Source organism: Macaca fascicularis, chromosome 8, assembly GCF_037993035.2.
Source record: "Macaca fascicularis isolate 582-1 chromosome 8, T2T-MFA8v1.1".
In the NCBI taxonomy this organism is placed as follows: domain Eukaryota; kingdom Metazoa; phylum Chordata; class Mammalia; order Primates; family Cercopithecidae; genus Macaca; species Macaca fascicularis.
Genome location: NC_088382.1, coordinates 100,494,525 through 100,516,070, shown reverse-complemented (window position 1 = coordinate 100,516,070; position 21,546 = coordinate 100,494,525). Strand labels below are relative to the sequence as shown.

The following is a 21,546-nucleotide window of genomic DNA, read 5'->3' as shown; positions in this document are numbered from 1 at the left end:
TAGCAATTTTTTTTTTTTCTTTCTATGTCTGGCTTATTTTACTTAACATACTGATCTAGTAGCAATTTAAGGAGTCAACTATTCCCCCTGTACGCCTGTCCTTCAGTAGATCCGCAGTGACCTATAAAGATGTTGCAGCCTGGCTCAAATTCTTTAATAGCTTTTCCCTGGCCTTCAGGATAAAGGTGAAGCACTTTTGCAACCACAGAATGCAAATTCCATCTTTTCTGGTCCTTTCTTTCCTCTCCAGATTCATCTTTCATTCTCAGCCTTCCAGCTGATACTTTAGTAGTAAGAAACTACTTGTTGCTGCTCATCACCTTCTTCTTCCAGGCCTTTTCTCATGCTTCTCCCTCTGATTAGAATATTCTTCTCTCCACCCCTTTCTTTACCTAAGGAATTTCTAATCTCCCATAATGACTCAGCTCCTGTAAATGTTCCCTGAGCTTACCAAATGGGGCTAAAATTTCCTCCCTTTTGGGACTTATGGTCCAAAAGTGTCCTGCACATAGCTCAATTACAGCATTTATGAATTATATTGATATGATCAGCTAATTGGTCTATTTCTCCATAAAACCATAAGCTGGTTCCATGTTGTGCCACCAATACCTACTATGGACTCGATATGCAAGAGTTATTGTTGAGTATAGTTACCCCTGAATACTGTTTCTGTTAACAAAATACTTAAGCCATTGGATGAAGAATTTGAAACCCCAATGAAGTCAAGAAATTTATAAATTGGTTGTTTAAAAAATATTCAACTCTTTGAGTGAAGTGAATTTAGTCTTTTAATTTTTCTTAATAGTTAGCCTCAAAAAAATGTCTGTTTATAGATGTAGCCCAAGGGCATTTTCTTGGCATCTTGACTCACTGCCTGGAGTCATCTCAACACTTTGCCTGAGGCAAGACAGTGATTTTTCAAGCAATGGACACACTGATAGGTCTCAAGACATGGCTGAAACGGTGGTTTTTCATATAAGCGTTTTGTAATTGTGACTGTCACAAACAATCTGATTTGGTTCAATTGCCTAAAACAAGCAGCATATTTCTATTGCTCTATACCCTAAAGACTTCATTATTTTATATTTTTAAGCATAGTGAGAATATAAATAGAAACTTCAGAAATGTTATGCCAATACAAAAGAGAGATCTATATAGGCAAAATAAGTAAAAGAATGGATCACTGTATACACTGGCTCTCCAGAGATAATTGTGTCCTCAGGTAACAGTGATTTGGAATTCAGCACACCTGAATTGTCCAGATAACTGCTACAATTCTTCCATTTCATTGTGTTAATGTAAGAATGGCCTAAGAAAAATTTTTAAACAAAGCAAATTGAGATTAAGCCTAAATAACAAGGCAAAATTCTACTCTTTAAATTAATGGCAGAACTGTATTTATTTATAATGCATACTTTTCTTTTACATTTTGCAAAGTGGAAACAATCTAAAAACACTTTAGGGGAGCTTTCTACAAAAGATCATTATTTTCTGCTTCAAAGTCAATTTTTCAGAGCATTTTAATTACTAAAGAGGTATATCAGAATTAAGCATAGGCAAACATTGCAAAATATACCCTCTACATTGTTCCTCCCTTTCTTCTTCCTGGGTATGAATGCATTCACGCTCTCTCTGCCTCATTTATGGAATCCAATGATAAAAAAGTTTCTTACTTAGTATTATGTGTATCAATGGTATGGAAGAGCTCGTGTAATTCTTCTCCACTGAGAACACCATCTGCAAAATATGCTTTGAATTCTTCAAAGGATAATTTTCCATCATCTGAAATGGCAAGAACGAAGAGACAAATTTATTTTAATATTGTACATTGTTCTATCTTTTGCTTAATAAAACTTCGTCCAAACGCTTATGCATGTACACATATGTATTCAAAAAGAAAGAACAGCTGAAGGTGTTAAAAAGAAAAATAATTTAACATATCTTTGTATGACATAGAACACAGACGTGTACAATCTAATAAAATATAAGTCTAATGGTTCTAGGTATTTTTTTTGGTTCATTTATTCACATGACAAACATTTAACATTTAATGAACTATTTAACAGAGCATACAAGAAAGGTATCCACATAACCAAATAAAGAGCTCAACACAGAGTCAATTATTTCGATGTTTTACCTTTGTGGTACCAAACACATATAGGACCTAGCAGATTGCAGGATAAATATGATGTGTTTAATAAATGTATATCAGAGTAGTTGTTATATTCTAACAAACTATGTCCATTCCTATGCCCTTTAAATCAGTGAGTACCTTTAAAGCCAAAGACATTTTACTTACTGTAGGGCACAAAGGTGAAACCCAGTCAGAGAGATAACATATAATAAAAGAGATCATAAAAAAGATAACATATACAGACATTATAAGTATTTTATACAGTAGAATACGGTTAATGCAATGAGACAGAGGTATTTTAACTGTATGGGAGTCTGGGTAATAAAAGATTCTTTTCACTTGGGGGTCTGGGGGGTTTTAGTAGCATTCGTCCTGACTTTGGACAACAGGTAAAATCTAGATCAACAGAGATGGAAGAAACACATTACTAACAGGCAAAAGATTTGTACAAAACACAGCAGCAGCAAACCTAGAGAAATGAATGGACGAGAAAAGAGAGGCAAGTATCTTTCTCTCCGTGCAGGGAGCTAATTTTTCAGTTATCTCGGATAAGCTGACAAAGAACTGTAAATGATAGTAAGATCCTTTCCATCTATAATGAAAAAACTGAGGTTTAAGGACGATGGAATTTGCCGAGGGTCACAAAACTCCTATAATGTAGTTCTACCAACAACGCTATACTGAACAAAGTGGAATTCGTCTTTGAGGAGAAGAATATTTGATTTAATAGAATTAGCTCCTCTAGATTCATCTAGAACATTTTGTTTCCCCAAAATATGGCCCACACATTGCCTGGAGTACTGCTGAAATGCAGATTCCTAAGCCCCACCAGAAAATTAGAATCTCGCAGAGGGCATGGAGGGGTGGGTAGACAAGAAATTTGAATTTTTACTATACAGGATAAAATAAGCCTAATCATAGAATTACTTATTTTTTTCAGATAAGGACTTACAGACTACAACATTTTTTAAAAAACTTATTTGCAAAAAATATAAATATAAATACTCCTGGAAGATTTTAAATTGTATTTAATTTTGCTTTTCAACACAAAAGGCACAATAATCTAATTTTCCATTTAATTTTTGCCAACATCTAACTGGGCAGACACAGCCTTAGAAGTAGAATAAATCCAGATCTGAATCAAGCACAGATCCAGCCAACCCAGCTTTGCCATTCAGGTGACATAACAACCCATTGCAAAATGAAGTTCAATCCCCAGGCTTGTGTTTCTGTTTTTGAATGAGGTAGTTATATGCCTCATATGACTATTTTAAACTTAGCCCCATGTAACCTGATGGATATGCTAGACAAGACATAGTGTGGTCTTTCTACTGTGTATCTCCTTGCTTTGATGAAAAGTACATTGCCAGGTTGAAAAACTGGAACAAATCAGACTGAGGTTAAAGAGAGAAAAAGAAAGACCTTTTCATGTACTATTAAAAAAAAAAGAAAGAAAGAAAAAAGAAAAACAGAAATTGACCCACTATTTCCATCTCCAACACTATGATATGTAATGAATGTAATATGTATATATTGATGATGGAATATGTTTTCCTTGGTGAATGGCTAATATTTCTCAGGTGAGTGGAAACAGACTATTACTGCACTCGGGTTGCCTGTGCACCCTGTGGATAGGGTGGGCCCTGGTAATACTGCTTTATAATTATGATAAGTAAGTGATTTCAAATAATAATGTGCATTCTATCAAGTAAAAGCATCGATTAATAAGTGCTCTGATGCTTCTCTGGGGATAAAAGCCTTTTATTTAGAAAAAAAAAACACAACCCTCTTATTAGAAGAAAATATATAAAAAGATAAAGGAAGCATTAGCTTACAGTCTTGGCCTGAAGGGTGGAAAGTATGCTTTGAAAACCTGTTGTGACCACATGCAGTATTCCTGAAAGACTTCACTTTAGGTGGCCACACGTTTAAAGAAGCAATTGCAAAGAGTTACTTTTGAAGACTTATATACTAGAGCCTTAATGTTAAACAAAAGTATTACATTTTTTTAAAGGAAAGGGAAAAATATTCCCTTGTAGTGTGATTCTGTATTTATAAAGCAATTATAAATTTTTATTAGAAACATTTTATTCAAACTTCAACTTTCCTGTTGATATTTGCTTTTAAAATGGAACAACAGAGTTAACCTTTGATTTATATGGGTTTGGCTCACAGAATAACCAAATCTTGTAAGGTCTCATTTCCTATGGTACCAAATTTGAACTTTTACCACCAAAGGGCACAGGTTTTTCAATTGGAATTACATGCTTTGTCCAAGTTTATCCTGAAAATAGTTGGCCCACCTCTGCTTTACTTAAAAATTATCCTGGCCTTATATTCCAAATTCCAATAATTTTTTTGAGATGGAGGCAGCAGAGCACAGTTGCTTAGACCACAGTCTTGGGATAAAAAAATCTTGAGTTTTAAACATGATTTGCCTTTTGCTAGTACAGCACTTTATCCACTCTTTCATCAAATGTTTATCAAGGTCCTAGTATGTGCCAAAAACTGTGTTTTGTATTAAGAACACAGGTAGACAAGCTTTTATGGATCTTATAATTATGACACAGTAAATGGTACGATATAATAAGGGGGATTCTACGAGACACAGGGTGATGTGAGAGCATTTGGAAAAAAAAAAGTGGTCCAGCTATAAAGGGATAGGGAAGGTTTCCGAGAAGTGACACTTGTGACGAGACACAAATGAAAAATAGGGGTTAGTGAAGGAAGATCTTTAAAGAGAAAGTACTCCAGGCAGAGAGAATGCAAACGACAAGGCTAGGAGGCAAGAAAGGACTTGGGTTGGAAATTGAAAGAAAACTCAGTATACCCAGCCAAAGGGTATATATTTGGAGGATAGAAGGAGTCAGATATGAAGAGGAAATATCATGAGAGAGAAACCATCAAAATTATGATAAAGAGTTTTTAATTTACCCCAAGAGTGCTCAGGAGCCACAGTCATATTTTAGAAACCTTACTGTGGTTGCAGTAAGTAGAATGGAGTGGAGGGGAATGCTATGAGAAGACTTGTTGACAGGGCATTGCAGAAGTCCAAGCAAAAATCAAAGGTGGCAGAGACAGAATCACCACACATTGGTGATAGGTAGAGGTGATGCGTGAGAGACAGCAAGTAAGTCAAGTTTGAGACTTGCTTTCCAAACAGATGGGTTTGGATGGTATCATCATTCATTGCTAGAGAGAACACTGAGCAAAAGCATAGAGTGAGCTAAAGAGTGTTCTTCTGGATATATTGAGATTAGGGGTACTTGTGGAGTAAGTAGAGGCATTTAGTGCACAGTAGTGGAATCACAGGGGTCTAGAAAAGTCAAATGGGGGATGGGGGCTTGAGGTGTATGTTTGGGAGTTACCAATATCAAGTAATTGAGGTCTTAGAAGTGAGTGAGTTCTCCCAAGGAGAATGCCTACAACGAGGAAGAAAAGGGCCCAGAAAGAACTTTCGAAGTGCCAACTAACTCTTTTAAGTTTCAGATTTCGTAAATGCCTGGCTATTGAGAGGATTAAGAGAGAGGCTATATAGAAAACACTTAACACAGTACCTAGCACATAGTAAGAGTTCAACAATGGTAGATATAGATTTACTAGTTCACTCTTGCTAAGTGAAGATCATTTATGTGTTTTTAATTTCCATTTTCTACTCTTCCTTGAAAAATATTTATTGAGTACACATAGAAAATGGGTATTTGAGGTGCGTTTAATGACGGAAATTTTATTTTTATTTTTTTAAGTAATCAGGTTTGTAAATCTTAAAATTAGTGCTTCTTTTTTTTTAAAAAAAAGAGACTATTTAAACACTAATTTAATGTCTCCTTCAAGCTGCATCCACAAACATGACAACAACTAGAGCTCTGATGTGAGTATTGCCCCTCCCCCCAGCAATTTTAAGCCTATTTTTGTGAGCATTTAAAATGATTATGCTCTCAAAACACTGTTTTTTTCACTTACGTATTACTTTAGCATTTTTGAGCACTTTAAATATTGTAGTTTATCAAAATGAAAACATCAAAACATTATCATGTTCAATAATAATAATGGAATCCTTAGAACAAAATGAACTCATAGAAATTACTGAATTTAATTACTCTTATTCTGACATTTTCGTGTCATATATTTGTTTTAAAACAACTTACTAACAATATATAAATGAAAATAAAATACCTCTTCTGATTTTAGCTCCAACATTAAACCTTAGATGTCATAATTCATATTTGATGTCATATATTAAATCTCATATATTAGATGTCATAATTAAAACAACAAAAAGCTGAAAAAACCTGAAATTCAATGACTTTTCTTCAACTCATTGGACAACTGAAGTCAGGGTAAACTGCTATCCCAAATCTGGAAAGACAGGTAAAAGCAGAGAATCACAGCTAAGATCTGCTTATTTGGAACAGAAGCTACTGTAGCCATAAACTGAGAGGGACCCTTTAATGGTGGTTTTGATGAATTGCTGGAGGCTGATTGTGGACGAGCAGGAGAGGAGAAACTGCCGGGGGTGCAGCTGTTGCTGAACCTCCATCCTTTGGTGGGTTTTATCTCCAGAAACTTCACCAGTTTCTCACAGTGAGGAGGTAAGAAAGATTCCTTTGTGGCTCTGGCAGGAGGAGGGGAAGAGTTATCAACAAATATACCCCAAATGTTCTCCATAAAAAAGGTCTACCTTCCAGGTCAAAGACTTTACCAGAGCCCTGTCCCACCTGAGAAGACAGGCATTTTTCTTACTGTCGTTTATACTAACCTTTCTTCCCCAACTTATAGCGTGGAGAGCTAAGAAACACCTGCAAAGGTGTCAGCCCAGGCACACAGGCCCACAAAGAAACTCAGATTTAATCATAAGTTTAGAGATCAAGTCTGCTTCCCCACTCCTTACCACCACAGAAGGACTCCTGTATGATAATGGTGAATGGTGAACGAAAGAGCCGCCAGACTTAGTCCTTTTGAGGGGGAGTACTTAGGGAAACTCAGTCAACAGAAAAACCAAAAAGACACAAAAGGAATTTGAAGCTTCTGGCGCTATCACTAGAGCAAACATTAAACACAACCCAACCTGGTGAGATTGACATAAATCCTCATACTAGAGGCTTATTTATCTCAGTTCCCATTACCTGATACATCATGCCTGGATTTCACACACACAAAAAATTCACAAACCATGCTAAAATGCAAGGAAAAGCACAGTCTGAGGAGACAAAACAAGCATTAGAACCAGATTCAGATATGACACAAATCATAGAATAATGAAACAAGAAATTTAAAATAACTATGATTAATATGGCTCTACTGGAAAAAGTATACAATATGGAAGGAAAGATGGGTAATGTAAACAGACAGATAAAAATTCTAACAAAGAATGAAAAAATACTGGAAATATATAAAAACTGTTATAGAAATGAAGAATGCCTCTGTTGGGCTTATCAGTGGACTTGACACAACTGAAGAAAGAATCAAAAAATTTGAGGAAAGGTCAATAGAAATGTCAGTATTTCTCCTCCCCTGTGGCAATTTTAATCTAGTTTTTGTGAGTATTTAAAATTATTATCTTTTTAAAACACTGACTTTCTGAAACAGCAATGCATAGCAAAAAGAGAATGTAAAAAAATCCAAGAACTCTGGGAAATTTCAAAAAGTGTTACATGTAATTGGAATACCAGAAGAAGAAGGAGAGTACAGGGCAAAAGAAATATTTCAAGTATTAACAGCCATGACAAAACTCATGACAGAAACCAAACCACTGATCCAGGAAGCTCAGAGAGTACCAAAGAGGATAAATCTCCCCTCGCCCAAAACCAAACTCATACCTGAGTATATCAGATTCAAACTGCACGATACCAAAGACAAAGAGGAAATGTAGACAGAAGGAGAAGAAAACAAGCATCTCCACTATAGAGGGCTAAGGAGAAGAATTACAGTTACAGTGGACTTCTTGTCAGAAACAATGCAAGCAGTAAGAATATGTAGTGAAATATTTAAAGCATTAAAAGAAAACACAATCTAGAATTCTGCATCTGGTGAGATTACTCTTCAAAGGTAATGATGAACTAAAGACCTTCTCAGACAAATAAAACTGAACAAATTAATTGTCAGCAGAACTGCTCTGCAAGAAATGTTAAAAGAAGAAAGATCCAAAATCAACATCTGAGTTTCAACTTTAGGACACTAAAGAGAGAAGAAGAATTTAATTCAAAATAAGCAGGAGAAAATAAATAATAAAAATTAGGGCAGAAATCAATGAAATTAAAAACAGGAAAATAATAGAGAAAATAAATAGAACTAAAATATGATTGAAAAGATTGATAGAATTGATAAACCTCTAATCAACCTAAGCAAGAAAAATGAGAGAAAACACACATTATCAATATCAAAAATGAAGGAAGAGTTAATCATTGTTCCCACAAACATTTAAAATTAAAAATTAGGAGAAAATCTAAGTGACCGTGATTTGAATGATGAGCTTTTAGATATAACACCATAAAATAAAAATTAATAAATTGGACTTCATTGAAATGAAAAACTTTTGCTCTGTGAGGAGGGGAAACTGTTAAGACAATGAAAGACAAGCCACAGCCTGGGAGAAAATATTTGCAAAACACATATCTGAGTAAGGACTTGTATCCATATTATACAAAGAATTCTTAAACTCAACAGTAAGAAAACAAAAGCCAACTAAAAATCAGCAAAAGATCTAAACAGACTCTATACCAAAGAAGATATACAGATGACAAACAAGCATTTGAGAAGATGTTCCATATTGTCATTAGGGAATTGAGAAATTAAACAGTAATGAAATACAGAACCTGAAAAAACTGAAAATACCAATTTTTGGCTGGAAAGTGGAGCAATGGTAACATTCATTACTGGTAGAAAAGCAAAATAATACAGCCACTTTGGAAGACATTTTGGTACATTCTTATCTAGCAATCACATTCCGAGGTGTTTATCCAACATTTGAAAACTTTTTCCACTTAAAAACTTGCCTGTGAATGTATATCACAGCTTTATTCATAATCGCAAAAAATGGGAAAGAAATTATTTTTTTCATGTCTCTACTGAAGTAACCCAACTGAAGTAGAAGCATGGATAAAATAATTTGATACATCCACGCAATGAAATACTATACAGTGATAAAAAATTATGCTATAGTCATGGAAAAACTTGGATAAATCTTAAATCCATATTGCTAACTGAAAGAAGCTAGTCTGAAAATGTTACATACTATATGATTCCAATTTTATGATCTTTTGGAAAGGGCAAAAAGAGCAGTGGTTGTCAGGAGTTTGTGGAGGTTGGAGGGAGGGTTGAACAGGACAAGCACAGAGGACTTTTGAAGGTGGGTAAACTATTTTGTATGACATGCTATGATAGATATATAACATGCATTTGCCAAAACCTATAGAACTTTACTGTGCAAAGAATGAACTTTAATGCATGCAAAATCTTAAAAAATAATTTAAGAGTTCAGGGAATCCCAGAATAGAATGCAGAATGTAACAAAACAATTTAACTCTATTAGGAATGTACAAAACAATCTCACTGGAGGGATTGAGGGAAAGTCGTGCTAACCTAAGTAACTATGGAAAATAGCGAAGTCTATAAGCTAAAGGCAAAAGAAAATGTATATAGGACTGTGCTGTAGTTGATGAAGTTGTTTTCCATAGGGTATGAGTTAGACATTCTGATACTAGTACACATGTAGACTGGGATTAAACAATTATGTAAATAGGTGGCTGAGGCTAGGAGCCAGTTTTCTCACTATTGGAGTAAGAGGATATAGACAAGCAAAGAGAGAAATCTAGAATGATCCATGTGGTAATGGATTCGAGTCTGAGACATTAATATAAACTCATGTTTAGCTCAGTATAGGTACTCATAGGTATATACAGAAATATTTATGGATATGTGCATATACATGGGTTAGTATACACATATGTATTTCCTTGCTTCTTAGCTGAGAGGGCTTAGAAGCAATGAAGACACATCAGTAATAATGAGCACAATTATCCAGACCTTGGTTTCTAATAACATTTTCTGATAAAAAAGACCTGAGTTCCTCAGAGAAATAATTTTTTCCAGACTGGAGTAGAGATTATCAAAGATGAGCCTGAAGCATCTGTTAATACCAGAATGTAAAAACTCCCCCACCCATAATTATGAGGGTATGTCAAAGGAACACAGGAGTCAACTAAAGGAGCTCCCAATGGCCAGAGTGGGAAAATTTGAACAACAAAACAAATTGAGTAATATTGGATTATAATCCAAAGTATACAATAAATATCCATGTGTCCATAATGTTGTGAATAAATGTTAAATAAATAAATAAGAGAACAGACAAATCTCCCACGCAAAAGGATTCTAAATAATTAATGCAGATACTCAGACATCAAAGAGGTAGAGCATAACTCCCCTCTCCTTGGGTGTGGGCTAGGTATAGTGACTTTCCTCCAGAGAAAAGTATGAAAAGAGTTGAAAGAGTAAACTTTCCAGTGGAGAAAGCTGACAAACGCTACCTCAGCCAGGTGATCAATGTCATCATCAGCATCCTAAATCATACTGATCATATATATTCTTGATATGATATAATGGCATTTTACCTTTGTGGTCTTTCTCTCTCAAACACATATTTCCAGTCTAATTAAGAGAAAAACATCAGACAAATCCCAAGTGAAGTACGTGCTACAAAATAGCAGACCTAGTACTCCCCGAAACTTGTCAAGATTATCAAATCAAAGAAAGTCTGAGAAACTGTTTCAACCAAGAGGAGCTTAAGGAGACATAATGACTGAATGCAGTTTCAGTATCTTTAATGTGATCCTGGAACAGAAAAAGAATATTAGACAAAAACTAAGAAAAATCTGAATAAAGTGTGGATTTTAGTTGACAATTTTTCAACATGGATTTATCAATTACAACAAATGTACCACACTAATTAATTATAGAGTGGTTAATAACAAGGGAAACTTGGTTTCAGGTTATATGGGAACTCTGTACACGAGCTTCACAATTTTTCTGTAAATCTAAAACTTTTAAAATAAAAACTGTTTTGAAAAATTAGTTTGGGATGCCAAGGCAGAAGAATCACTTGAGGCAAGGAGTTTAAGACCAGCCTGGGCAACACAGTGAGACCCTGTCTCTACAAAAAAAAAATTTAAATTAGCTGGGTGTGCTGGTGTGCACCTATAGTGCTAGTTACTCACTAGGCTGACAGGGAGGATCACTTGAACCTAGGAATTCAAGGTTACAGTGAGCTCTGATTACATCACTTGCACTCCAGCCTGGGTGACAGAGTGAGACCTTGTCTCTAAAATAATAATAATAATGTAATATGATAATTATGTAGCATTAAAATACTTTAACATATTAAAATATATTAAAAGCTGACTATGTTATCAACATGGCAAAATTAGTTATACTTATTCATATTAGATCTTGAAAGATAACATATATTTAACTCAGTAATCGACTCAACAGATTCAGTTTCTTTATTCTAGACATTCTACCCTGGCTCCATGTATTTTACAGATTATTTGGAGAAATGACATTCATTTCATGTGTCAATGCTTATAAAAGTAAGTATATTTTCACCTGTTATCTTGTGAGGCACTTTTAGTCTAAATTTTATTGACTATAGTCATCACAATAATTTCTTGACGTAGTTTCATCTTTTTATTTGTCTTTTCAGGAGGGGAAGGAAACTGAAATATGACAAGGTTAAATGATTCAGATGAGGTCCCAGAAAGCATGTCTCCCAAGACACATTCCTGGAAGCAGGTCATTAAAGCTGCTCTCGGTTTAAAATCAACCGAATGCACAGATATCAGGTAGAAAAATGAATAATTCAGTCAAATGCTTGGTTCTTTACTGACTTGACATCAAATATTTAGATACTTTTTGGGGAAAGCCCATTTGTTACATCAAAATATTTTTGTCACTTGGAATTGTGCTGGGAAAATGGAAAAAAAAAACTGTCTTCATTCTGAGGGAATGAATGTGTATTAGTTTTCGTGGCTAGAAAGAATGCTCCTAATTTAGTGAAAGAAATCCGTTTAATGTCATTTCCATGGAGAATTAACAATAACATTTTATGTGAGCCTAGGAGAAAAGCAACAAAAAAAAAATACCACTTCTGTTTACTCAGGCTTTCGTAGAATGACAGATGAAACATTTGTCCAAGGAATATTTAGTTTGTAGTGGATGTAGATTCAAAATTAGCAATGTGAAGAATACTCCATTTGTAGACAAATTTCACTGGTAAATGAAAACTAAATATTTTAACACAGGCATTAGAGGTAGAAAGAGGAGTACAATACATAATCAAATTGCTTGTATTTCCCCTCCTCTATACCTGCATTCTCACTGGATAATCACTGCTTTTTCAGCTAGTTTACCCTCAAAAAGAGGAACATCTGTTAATTTTGCCTGGTCAACATCTATTCTCTATTCTTTTTGTAGAAACACTGATTTTTGCTTGAGAGATCATCTGCTCTCTCCCACTCTATTTGAGGTGCAGCTTTATGCACCCCCCCTCTCTGGGGGTGTGTGTATAATCTAAGCCTAGAAAACCACTTCATCCAATCCCTCAGTTATTGCTTCAAGGATGGGCATGTGACTAGTTGATAAATCAGAGAAAATCTTGAGATTTTTGCTAAAATTAATGTAAAGGAGAAATTCTCTCTTTATTCTGACCTGTTGAACTGGTGGGATGGGTTCTAGGTACTATCTCGCCACCCCTGGTACCTGAAAGGAAGACCAGCCAGACACAAACCAAAATTGAGATGTAGAGATAAGAAAGGAGATAGATAAAGAGAGTAATTTCTGAACACCTACATAAAGCTGTACTCAAAGCTTTACCATTTGGGGTTTTTTTCAATTATAGGAGCCAACTATTTCCCAATTTTACCTTAACTAATCTGAATTAGGTTTTTGTCACTTAAACTGAATTCGTCCTAATGGATAATCATCTTTCTTTTTTGCTGGCTATCTGAATTTTTACTCATCTTTGGAGATATATTTGAGGACAATGAGTCCATAAGCCTTCCTAGGCCATCCTATCCCAGAAACCTCTTCCTCCTCAGAACTCTAATGCATTAGGGTGTTTTCTCACTCATTTGGCTTAGTGATGCCTCTTGCATTGCAAACGTGTTGAAAATTATTGATGCTTCATGTGTTGTGGCTTATCTCTATAGCAGAGTTGTGCTGTTGACGTTGATGTCGAAAATTAATCAATTTTCACCAGGCGCAGTGGCTCACGCCTGTAATCCCAGCACTTTGGGAGGCCAAGACAGGTGGATCACGAGGGCAGGAGATCAAGACCATCCTGGCTAACAGGATGAAACCCCATCTGTACCAAAAATACAAAAAATTAGCCTGGCGTGCTGGCACGCGCCTGAAGTCCCAGCTACCTGGGAGGCTGAGGCAGGAGAATCTCTTGAAACCTGGAGGTGGAGGTTGTGGTGAGCCGAGATTGCACCACTGCACTCCAGCCTGGGCAACAGAGCAAAACTCTGTTTCAAAAAATGAAAAAAGGGAAAAACATTCAATTTTCTCTGGGTATATGACCCATCTATCAAGAAGATGCTAAGCTCCCAGAGGACAATGTTGTCCCCAACCACCATGTCCTTACCCCACCTCAAATCCCTAAGAGTTCAGAGTTTATTGCCTAAGTTTTCTCAAATCCATGTGCAAAAATCAAAGATGAGTTCCGCTGATTACACAAGTATATAATTTGTCCTAGTAACATAAAATCTTGTAAGGGCTCAGTTTTTTATAGTCTGCCTTCCTTAGTTCACAAGTGAAGAAATCATATCTTTAGGACCTGTAAGAAATTAGTGAAGGCAAAGGGGAACTGACATGTTTTGATTACTCACAATATTTTAAACAACATCCTTGGGACTTTACATATATTTACTTGGCTATTTCTTCCCAGTAGCCCTGCAAATTCTTATTATTCCTATTTTCAAAAAATGAGGAAATGAACTCAGAGAGGTTAATGAATTAGTCTAAGATCACATCCTAGTAAATGTATACTAAAGTATATGTATTCTTTTGTCTTTGTATTCCCAACATCTAGCACAGTCTCTGGCATTTAAAGGGCACTACAAAGTATTAAGCAAATAAAGGAATGAGTGAATGAACAAATAGCAGATTAAAGTTCCAACTCTCCATCATACCATGCCACCTTAAAACAGGAACATAGCCAAAATAATTTCAAATATTTTTGTCATTTTTAAAAATTACACTGAATCATTTAGGATTCTCCATGTGGAAATATTGGTATTTCTGGATTTCAACAGCACAATTCTGCTACAGAGATGAGCCATAGCAAATGAAGCATCCTACTTAAGTGCTAAGACTTTTGAGTTAGAAGAAAATCTGGATACAAATCCTGTTTACTCACTCCATGCCATTGGATGAGTTGCCTATGTCTCAGATTACTCATAAATAAAATTGGGACAATGACAGTATCTTCCTTGCAATATTGTTATAAGGATTAAATAAAATTATGCCTAACACAGCATACTAATATTTTAATAAGATTATTTACTGTTATTATTGTAATATTTTCTTGTAAAGTCTAAACCAATATTCTCATGGCCATAAAAAGTTGGTAACATACAGGCTATTACATTTTTTAGGTATTTTTAACAACTTAGGTATGATTTTGAATATTAAGAAAGACACAGAAATATCACTTATTACTAGATGAACAGATATTCACAGGAGAACTCTCATAACTAAAAGTGACCAATATTACAACAAAATCAAGCTTTTCACATGTAGGACACTTTCATAACCATAAAGAAGTTAATAGCCTCATCATCCATCTAGTTACTCAAGTCAGAAACTGGAAATCTGAAACACACACAATCTTGCATATGTACACGTCAGTAAATACCTTCATCTCTCTTACTTAACACTTCCAAATAATTACCAAGTCTGCTAATTATATATCCAAAAGTATCAAATGCATTTTCTTATCTCTATCACCTTTGCCACTGATTTTCTGAAGTCTTCAATAGCTCTAATATGGAAATTTTTGCTGTATGCCAAGTGCCAGATTAAGGAGGCTTTAACGAGGGTTGAAGATTTGGAAATAGCAAGAGTGACTAGGTTTTGAAGATGTTGTGATAGTGAAGCCAACAGGGCCTGCTAATAGATTGGATGTGGAATTACTAGAGAAAGAGAAGAGTTATGGAAGCCTCTGAAACTTTTAGATGGAGCAAGGGTTGCTTGGTGGTTCCTGTCCTGAGATGGAGACACATCTAGAGGGGCAAATCAGGTGTCTGGGCACAAAGCACCAACTCCAAAACACACGAGAATTTCAACTAGGATTATTGGTTTGCAAACAATAAGAAAAGCTGAATGACCAGAGCAAAGGCAGAACAAACACTAGTGCAGCTCTGGGGTCTTAGAAAGGTGGTCACGGACAGACCTCTGGGCACTGCCATGTGAAAAATTCAGCACCAGGATATTGTGATTCACAGTCTAGCCAAATAAGAACAAGAATTAGGATGAAAAGGCCGGGCGCAGTGGCTCACACCTGTAATCCGAGCACTTTGGGAGGCTGAGGTGGGTGGATCGTGAGGTTAGGAGTTTGAGACCAGCCTGACCAGCGTGGTGAAACCCCGTCTCTACTAAAAATACAAAAAATTAGCCGGGCGTGGTGACACACACCTGTAGTCCCAGCTACTCGGGAGCCCGAGGCAGGAGAATTGCTTGAACCCGGCAGGTGGAGGTTGCAGTTAGCCAAGGTCGTGCCACTGCACTCCAGCCTGGGCGACAGAGTGAGACTCCATCTCTAAATAAATAAATAAATAAATAAATAAATAAATAAATAAAATTTTTAAAAATAATTAGGATGAAAAAATGGAAATAGATTAACACTTATTAAGAACTTCCTAAGGGCCAGGCACCTTTCCAAGAATTTCTGTGTATGATCTATTTAATTTTCCAACAAGTCTGTGAGAGAGGCATTGCCTTTATTTCCATTTCACAGGTGGGGAAATTAAGTTACCCAAATTGCACAGTAAGTGGAATGGGGATTTGAGTCCAGGTAATCTGACTGCAAAATCATATATAAACTTAACTATTATGCTACATGTCTCTGGGATCTAGATGGAGCAGAGTAGACGTTGAAATTGCAGGAACAGAAAGGAAAGGAAGGTTGGGATGGCTACCACAGATCCCCATTACAGAAAGCACTTAAGGTAGAAGCCACATTTTGGGATAAGTCTATGCTGTGTGCCCTCCAGGATCTGGTATTGGAGCAGGACCTGATTTTTGAGCCGCTGACAGCCCATGGGAACCATTCTGTGGGCCCAGGAAACTGAATCTAAATTTTCTGTTTGTTTCTTCTGTGGCAGCTTATAAACCCAGCTATGTAAAGATAAGAATTTTCCGTTTTCTGCTTTTAGCAGAAAAGTAACACATTTATGGGTGTGAAAGTGCTTTGCATTTTAGAAAAAAAAAAGTCATACTATGAAAATAGAAAATTTTTTTTCCTTTATTTTATTAAAAATATCATTGCAGTCAGAACTTGCACACCTGGGTTTCTCCCACATATTTTGCAGTGGTGGAGGAGCCATTTCTTTCAAGAAGGTCATTGTGAGGGCATTTTTTTTTTTTTTAATGAATCACTTCTAATAGACTTTGCTTTAACTTTCGAGCTGGTAGATGTGTAGTTGAGGCATCTGTGTGTACCTGAGAGTTAACATATGAGTACAGAGCTATGTGAGAACTCCACTAATTTATAAGCTACTTGATTCTCAGTTTCATCATTTTCCCAAAAATGTTTGCAAAAACTATGAGGAATTATGAAATACAAACCAGCCTTATGCCAATATTCCTCATTTCTAGGGCCCAGCCCTTAATCTTTCCATTTTATTTGGGGCTAGGAGCCCTGATTAGAAGATAAGAGGGTCTGGAGAGCCCAGAGCAGGGTGGTGATGCTTGACTGAGTGGCTCACATCAAAGGACAGCCTTATTCCCAAGTGCAAAAGACAGAATCACAGAGCTCTGCGGGACTCTGACATGTTGCTAGGTGATGACCCAGCCTTTATTGGAAATACTCAGACATACCGAACCTTTGTTCCAGCTTCTACTCAAGGTCATATTTTTACATGTTAACAGAATAAACCAAATCTTAGGTGACCAGCTTGGAAATCTTACCAATTCTTACAATTCTTATAATCAATTCCAAATGAATTGATCATAGTCCAACGACGTCTTTAAAGTATCTCTAAATACACAAATACGACATCAAATATTCTTAGGCTAGGATTTTCATTGCCAATATTATTTTCTGGAGGTGTATTAGTCATTCATTCATAATTCAGACTACCAAGGAAGCATCAAATGCATTAAATCAATTAAACTACCACATATTGGAGCGCCAGAACATCATATTCAAGATGTATACAGATTCAGGCTCTAACTATATTTTTATATTTGTAGTCTGAAATACATACATAGGTACATATACAACAAAGTGAAAAAAAAATCACCAAATATGAAGTGAGATGGACCTGGGTTCACTCATCTGGTGCTACTGTTAACATACAATGTAACCTGGAGGAAGTTATCTAACATCTCTGAGCTTCATTTGCTTCACTTAAAAAATAGGGAACATAATAAAAATAGCAAAAAATACTGAGCAATTATCACTATGTGTGAGATCAGGATAAGTGTTTCAGAGGCATAATCTCATTTAATTCTCAAAGCAATTTTATGAGAAATAATATTATCCTTCCTTTGCAGATGCGGAAACTGAGGCACAGGGAAGTTGAGCAACTTGCTCAAGGTCATAAAGCTAGAAGGAGGCGCAGCCAAGCATGGGCTTGTTTGACCTCAAAGCCTACATTCTCGCCACTGCTCTAAACTGCTTATTCTGTTGGCTTGTCATAATGATTGAAGACAATGTACATAAATCACAGAGGGTAAGACTCAGCTCGTAATATGTCCTCCATACATTTTAGCGAACACTATTAATAAACAACAGATAAATCAGTGCTTGGTTTGATTAAATTATATATGATTGTATTTCTTCAGTGAAATTGTTGGTTATGCATTTCTTACAAATAATTCACAAATAGTTATGAACGTCTGTGTTGCAGCAGGCATTTTGCTCACCACGGTGGACCTGGAGGTATGTGAAACAGGCACTATCTCTGCCCTCAAATTTAACATGTGCAGGTTGCTGGATTGGACTAAAGGCCTGAGGAGAACTATAACAATCTCCTAGAGGGAACAGTGATTAAACATGGATCAATTGTGCCACCCATATAGCCTTCTGACTTACTGATCACGAATGATAGCAGATCTTAGCAAGTATAAATCAACAAGAGGAATTCAATGGTGCTATTCACTACTATGAAGCTTTTCATTTTGCCTCTTACTAAGATTTCAAAGATATTCTTGCCCCCACACACAAAAACAAATACTGTGCAATCTCACTTATATGTGGAATCTGAAAAAGTTGAACTCGTAGAAGCAGAGAGTACAACAGTGGGTGCCATGGGCTGGGGGTGGAGGAAATGGGAGATGATCGTCAAGGGTACAAACTTTCAGTTATCAGATGAACAAGTTCTGGGGCTCTAATGTACACGATGGGTGGTGATGAATGTTTTCATTAATTTGATTATTGTAAGCATTATGCAATGTATACATTTATCTAATCATCATATTATATACCTTGAATATATTTGACCTTTATTTCTCAATATTTTAAAATAAAATATATTTAAATTTGAAAAATATTTTTTCAAATTGTATACATACCCATGTATCATTTCCATTTTCATTCAATCCGTAAATAAGCTTTCTCAGAAGTTTTACATTTCTAAAAACTTGAATTTGGGGCTCTTTGGCTCAAAGCACTAGCGTCTCTCCTAAGCAATCCTATTCTGAGGCCTATCTTTATGTTTAGGATCCTAGCCTATGATTTTATAAAAACAACCGACCAAAAAAATCCCTCCAAGATGCCATTATTATAGCTAATTGCTAATGTGTATCCCTCCCGCCCCGCCCAATTTATCCAGCAGCTTCTCTTTTTTGTCAGATGTCAGATAGATCCCAAATGCTAAATCTGTCCTCTGGGCAGGCAAACAATTATACTGCCTATTGCCTCTTCTTCCTTTCGTTATTCTGTCATCAATTATGCTGTCCACAAGGGATTCTATCACATGAGGGTCTGTTAGCAAGAGCTCAAATACATGTAGCAGCTGTCTATTTGCAAATACAGAATGCCATGAACACATGGTACAGAAGGATGCTTACTTTTATATGCTTGTATCTTCTCATTTACATTAGATTATCCATTATCCTTTTTCCTTTCAAATGCTCCATATATAGTAAATAGCTTTATTTTTCTTTTCTACTAAACTCCACTGCAATAGAAATAACTAAAATGTTAAAAAGTATCTCAGATAGCCAAATCATCACAGCACAAAAAACAGCTCAAGCTTTCAGTAGCAGTAGAGATAATATTAATCATAATAGCAGCAGAATGAGCAAGTGTTTAGTTGTTACTACATTCCAGGCACTTCCCTGGCAACTTTACGTATAGTTCCTCATTTATTATTCATAATTACCACATGACATGGTAGATGTCATTATCTATGCTCTTTATAATGTTCCTAGGTAGCATACTTGTGGTTTAAACCCAAATCTGCCTGACTCTGCCTCCCTCCAACTTTACACTGAGAATGAGGGAGAAGAGAAAGGTGGGATGAAAGGCAGGGGGAAAAGTGGACAGAAAGAAGAGAGAGAAATAATGGAGCAGAACATCTTCAATTCTTTTTTATTTTAATTTTTATCATACATTTACAAATTACAGTTGTATTTATTTATGGGATACAAAGTGATGTTATGATTTTTGAATACAATGTGGAAAGATTAGGCTAATTAATGTCTCTGTCACCTCAAATATTTGCGATTTCTTGGTGATGAGAACATTAGAAGAAATTTACTCTCAGTGATACTAAAATGTACAGAAGTCAATGATTAGCTACATTCACTATGCTATGCAACTGATCTCAAAAAAAAAAAAAACAAACTTATTCCTCCTGAGACTTTGTACCCTTCAACTATTACCTCCCTACTCCTTTCACTCCCCAGCCTCTGTAGCCACCATTCTACCCCCTGCCTCTATTAGTTCAATTGTTTCAGGCTCCACATATAAGTGAGAACATGTGGTATTTGTCTTTCTGTGTTTGGCTAATTTCACTTAGCATAATGGTCTTCAATTCCATTCATGTTGTCACAAATGACAGAATTTCTTCTTTCTTTATATATACTGTATTTTCTTCGTAATCCATTAAACAAACGTCTATTGAGCACCTAGTACTGGCTGCGCATACCATCTACTTGTAACACAAGTTCCTTGCCTTAGAAAGGCATGTTTGGCTTAGAGAAGTACAATCTCCAGCCAACAAGCAGTCTCCACCTTAAGGACAATAATCAATATGTGCCAAAGTGCTGAGAGCACAGGGAGAGAGTGGGGCTCTGTCGAGGGAACTGGGGGAGGTTTCCCAGATAAGGTGCCTTTGAGCAGGAACGTAAGCAAAGCGTGAGTGTTCTCAAGCTGACTGAGGGTGGAAAGTTATAGGAGGCGGAGGTCACAGCAGGGTGACATAGCAGGGTGTCAGATGGAGGGTGCCCAGGGGGACTGAGTGCTTCAGCAGCTGCAGAGGAGGATACATGTGGAAGATTTTGAGAGGTAAGAGCGGAAAGGCAGGTAGTCTGACAGCACATTGGGATGGACATTAGGAGAGGTGGTAAGGAGGGCAGAGGAGGGGGCAGGTGAGGAAATATGAAACATGGGTCTGCCAGTGCAAGTGACTTCATGCAGCATGGTATTTGAGGTTATCATAAGTCGTTGAATTGCGCACAATGTTTTGTTCAGTGCTTTTTGTTCTGACTGTAGATTATGCTAATTTTGATGGAAAGAAGAGAAATACATATAATGGTAAGGGTGGACCTAAATCAGAGCTTTGGGGTCTAGGAAATGAAAGTATAGCAGGCCGGGCACAGTGGCTCATGCCTGTAATCCCAGCACTTTGTGAGACCCAGGCAGGCGGATCACCACGTAAGGAGATCGAGACGATCCTGGCTAACACGGTGAAACCCCATCTCTACTAACAATCCAAAAACTAAGCCGGGCATGGTGGCGGGCGCCTGTAGTCCCAGTTACTCGGGAGGCTGAAGCAGGAGAATGGCGTGAACCCGGGAGAGGGGGAGCTTGCAGTGACCCGAGATCATCGTGCCAGTGCACTCCAGCCTGGGCTACAGAGCAAGACTCTGTCTTAAAAACAAAAATCAAACAAACAGAAAAAGAAAGTATAGCCTGAGAAAGCTAGGAGCTTGGGTGGAGAGGGAGCAAAAGCATTTCTGAACTGGAG

The 21,546-nt window shown here is 36.5% G+C and overlaps 1 protein-coding gene across 1 annotated transcript in view; it reads right to left on the bottom strand.

The window, feature by feature from the left end:
* Positions 1–21,546, bottom strand: part of NECAB1 (N-terminal EF-hand calcium binding protein 1) — a 175,122-nt gene that overhangs the window by 142,017 nt on the left and 11,559 nt on the right. The window contains exon 3 of the mRNA XM_005563673.5: positions 1,674–1,782. Coding sequence (XP_005563730.3) covers positions 1,674–1,782 — 109 coding nt within the window. The remainder of the gene's footprint in view (positions 1–1,673; positions 1,783–21,546) is intronic.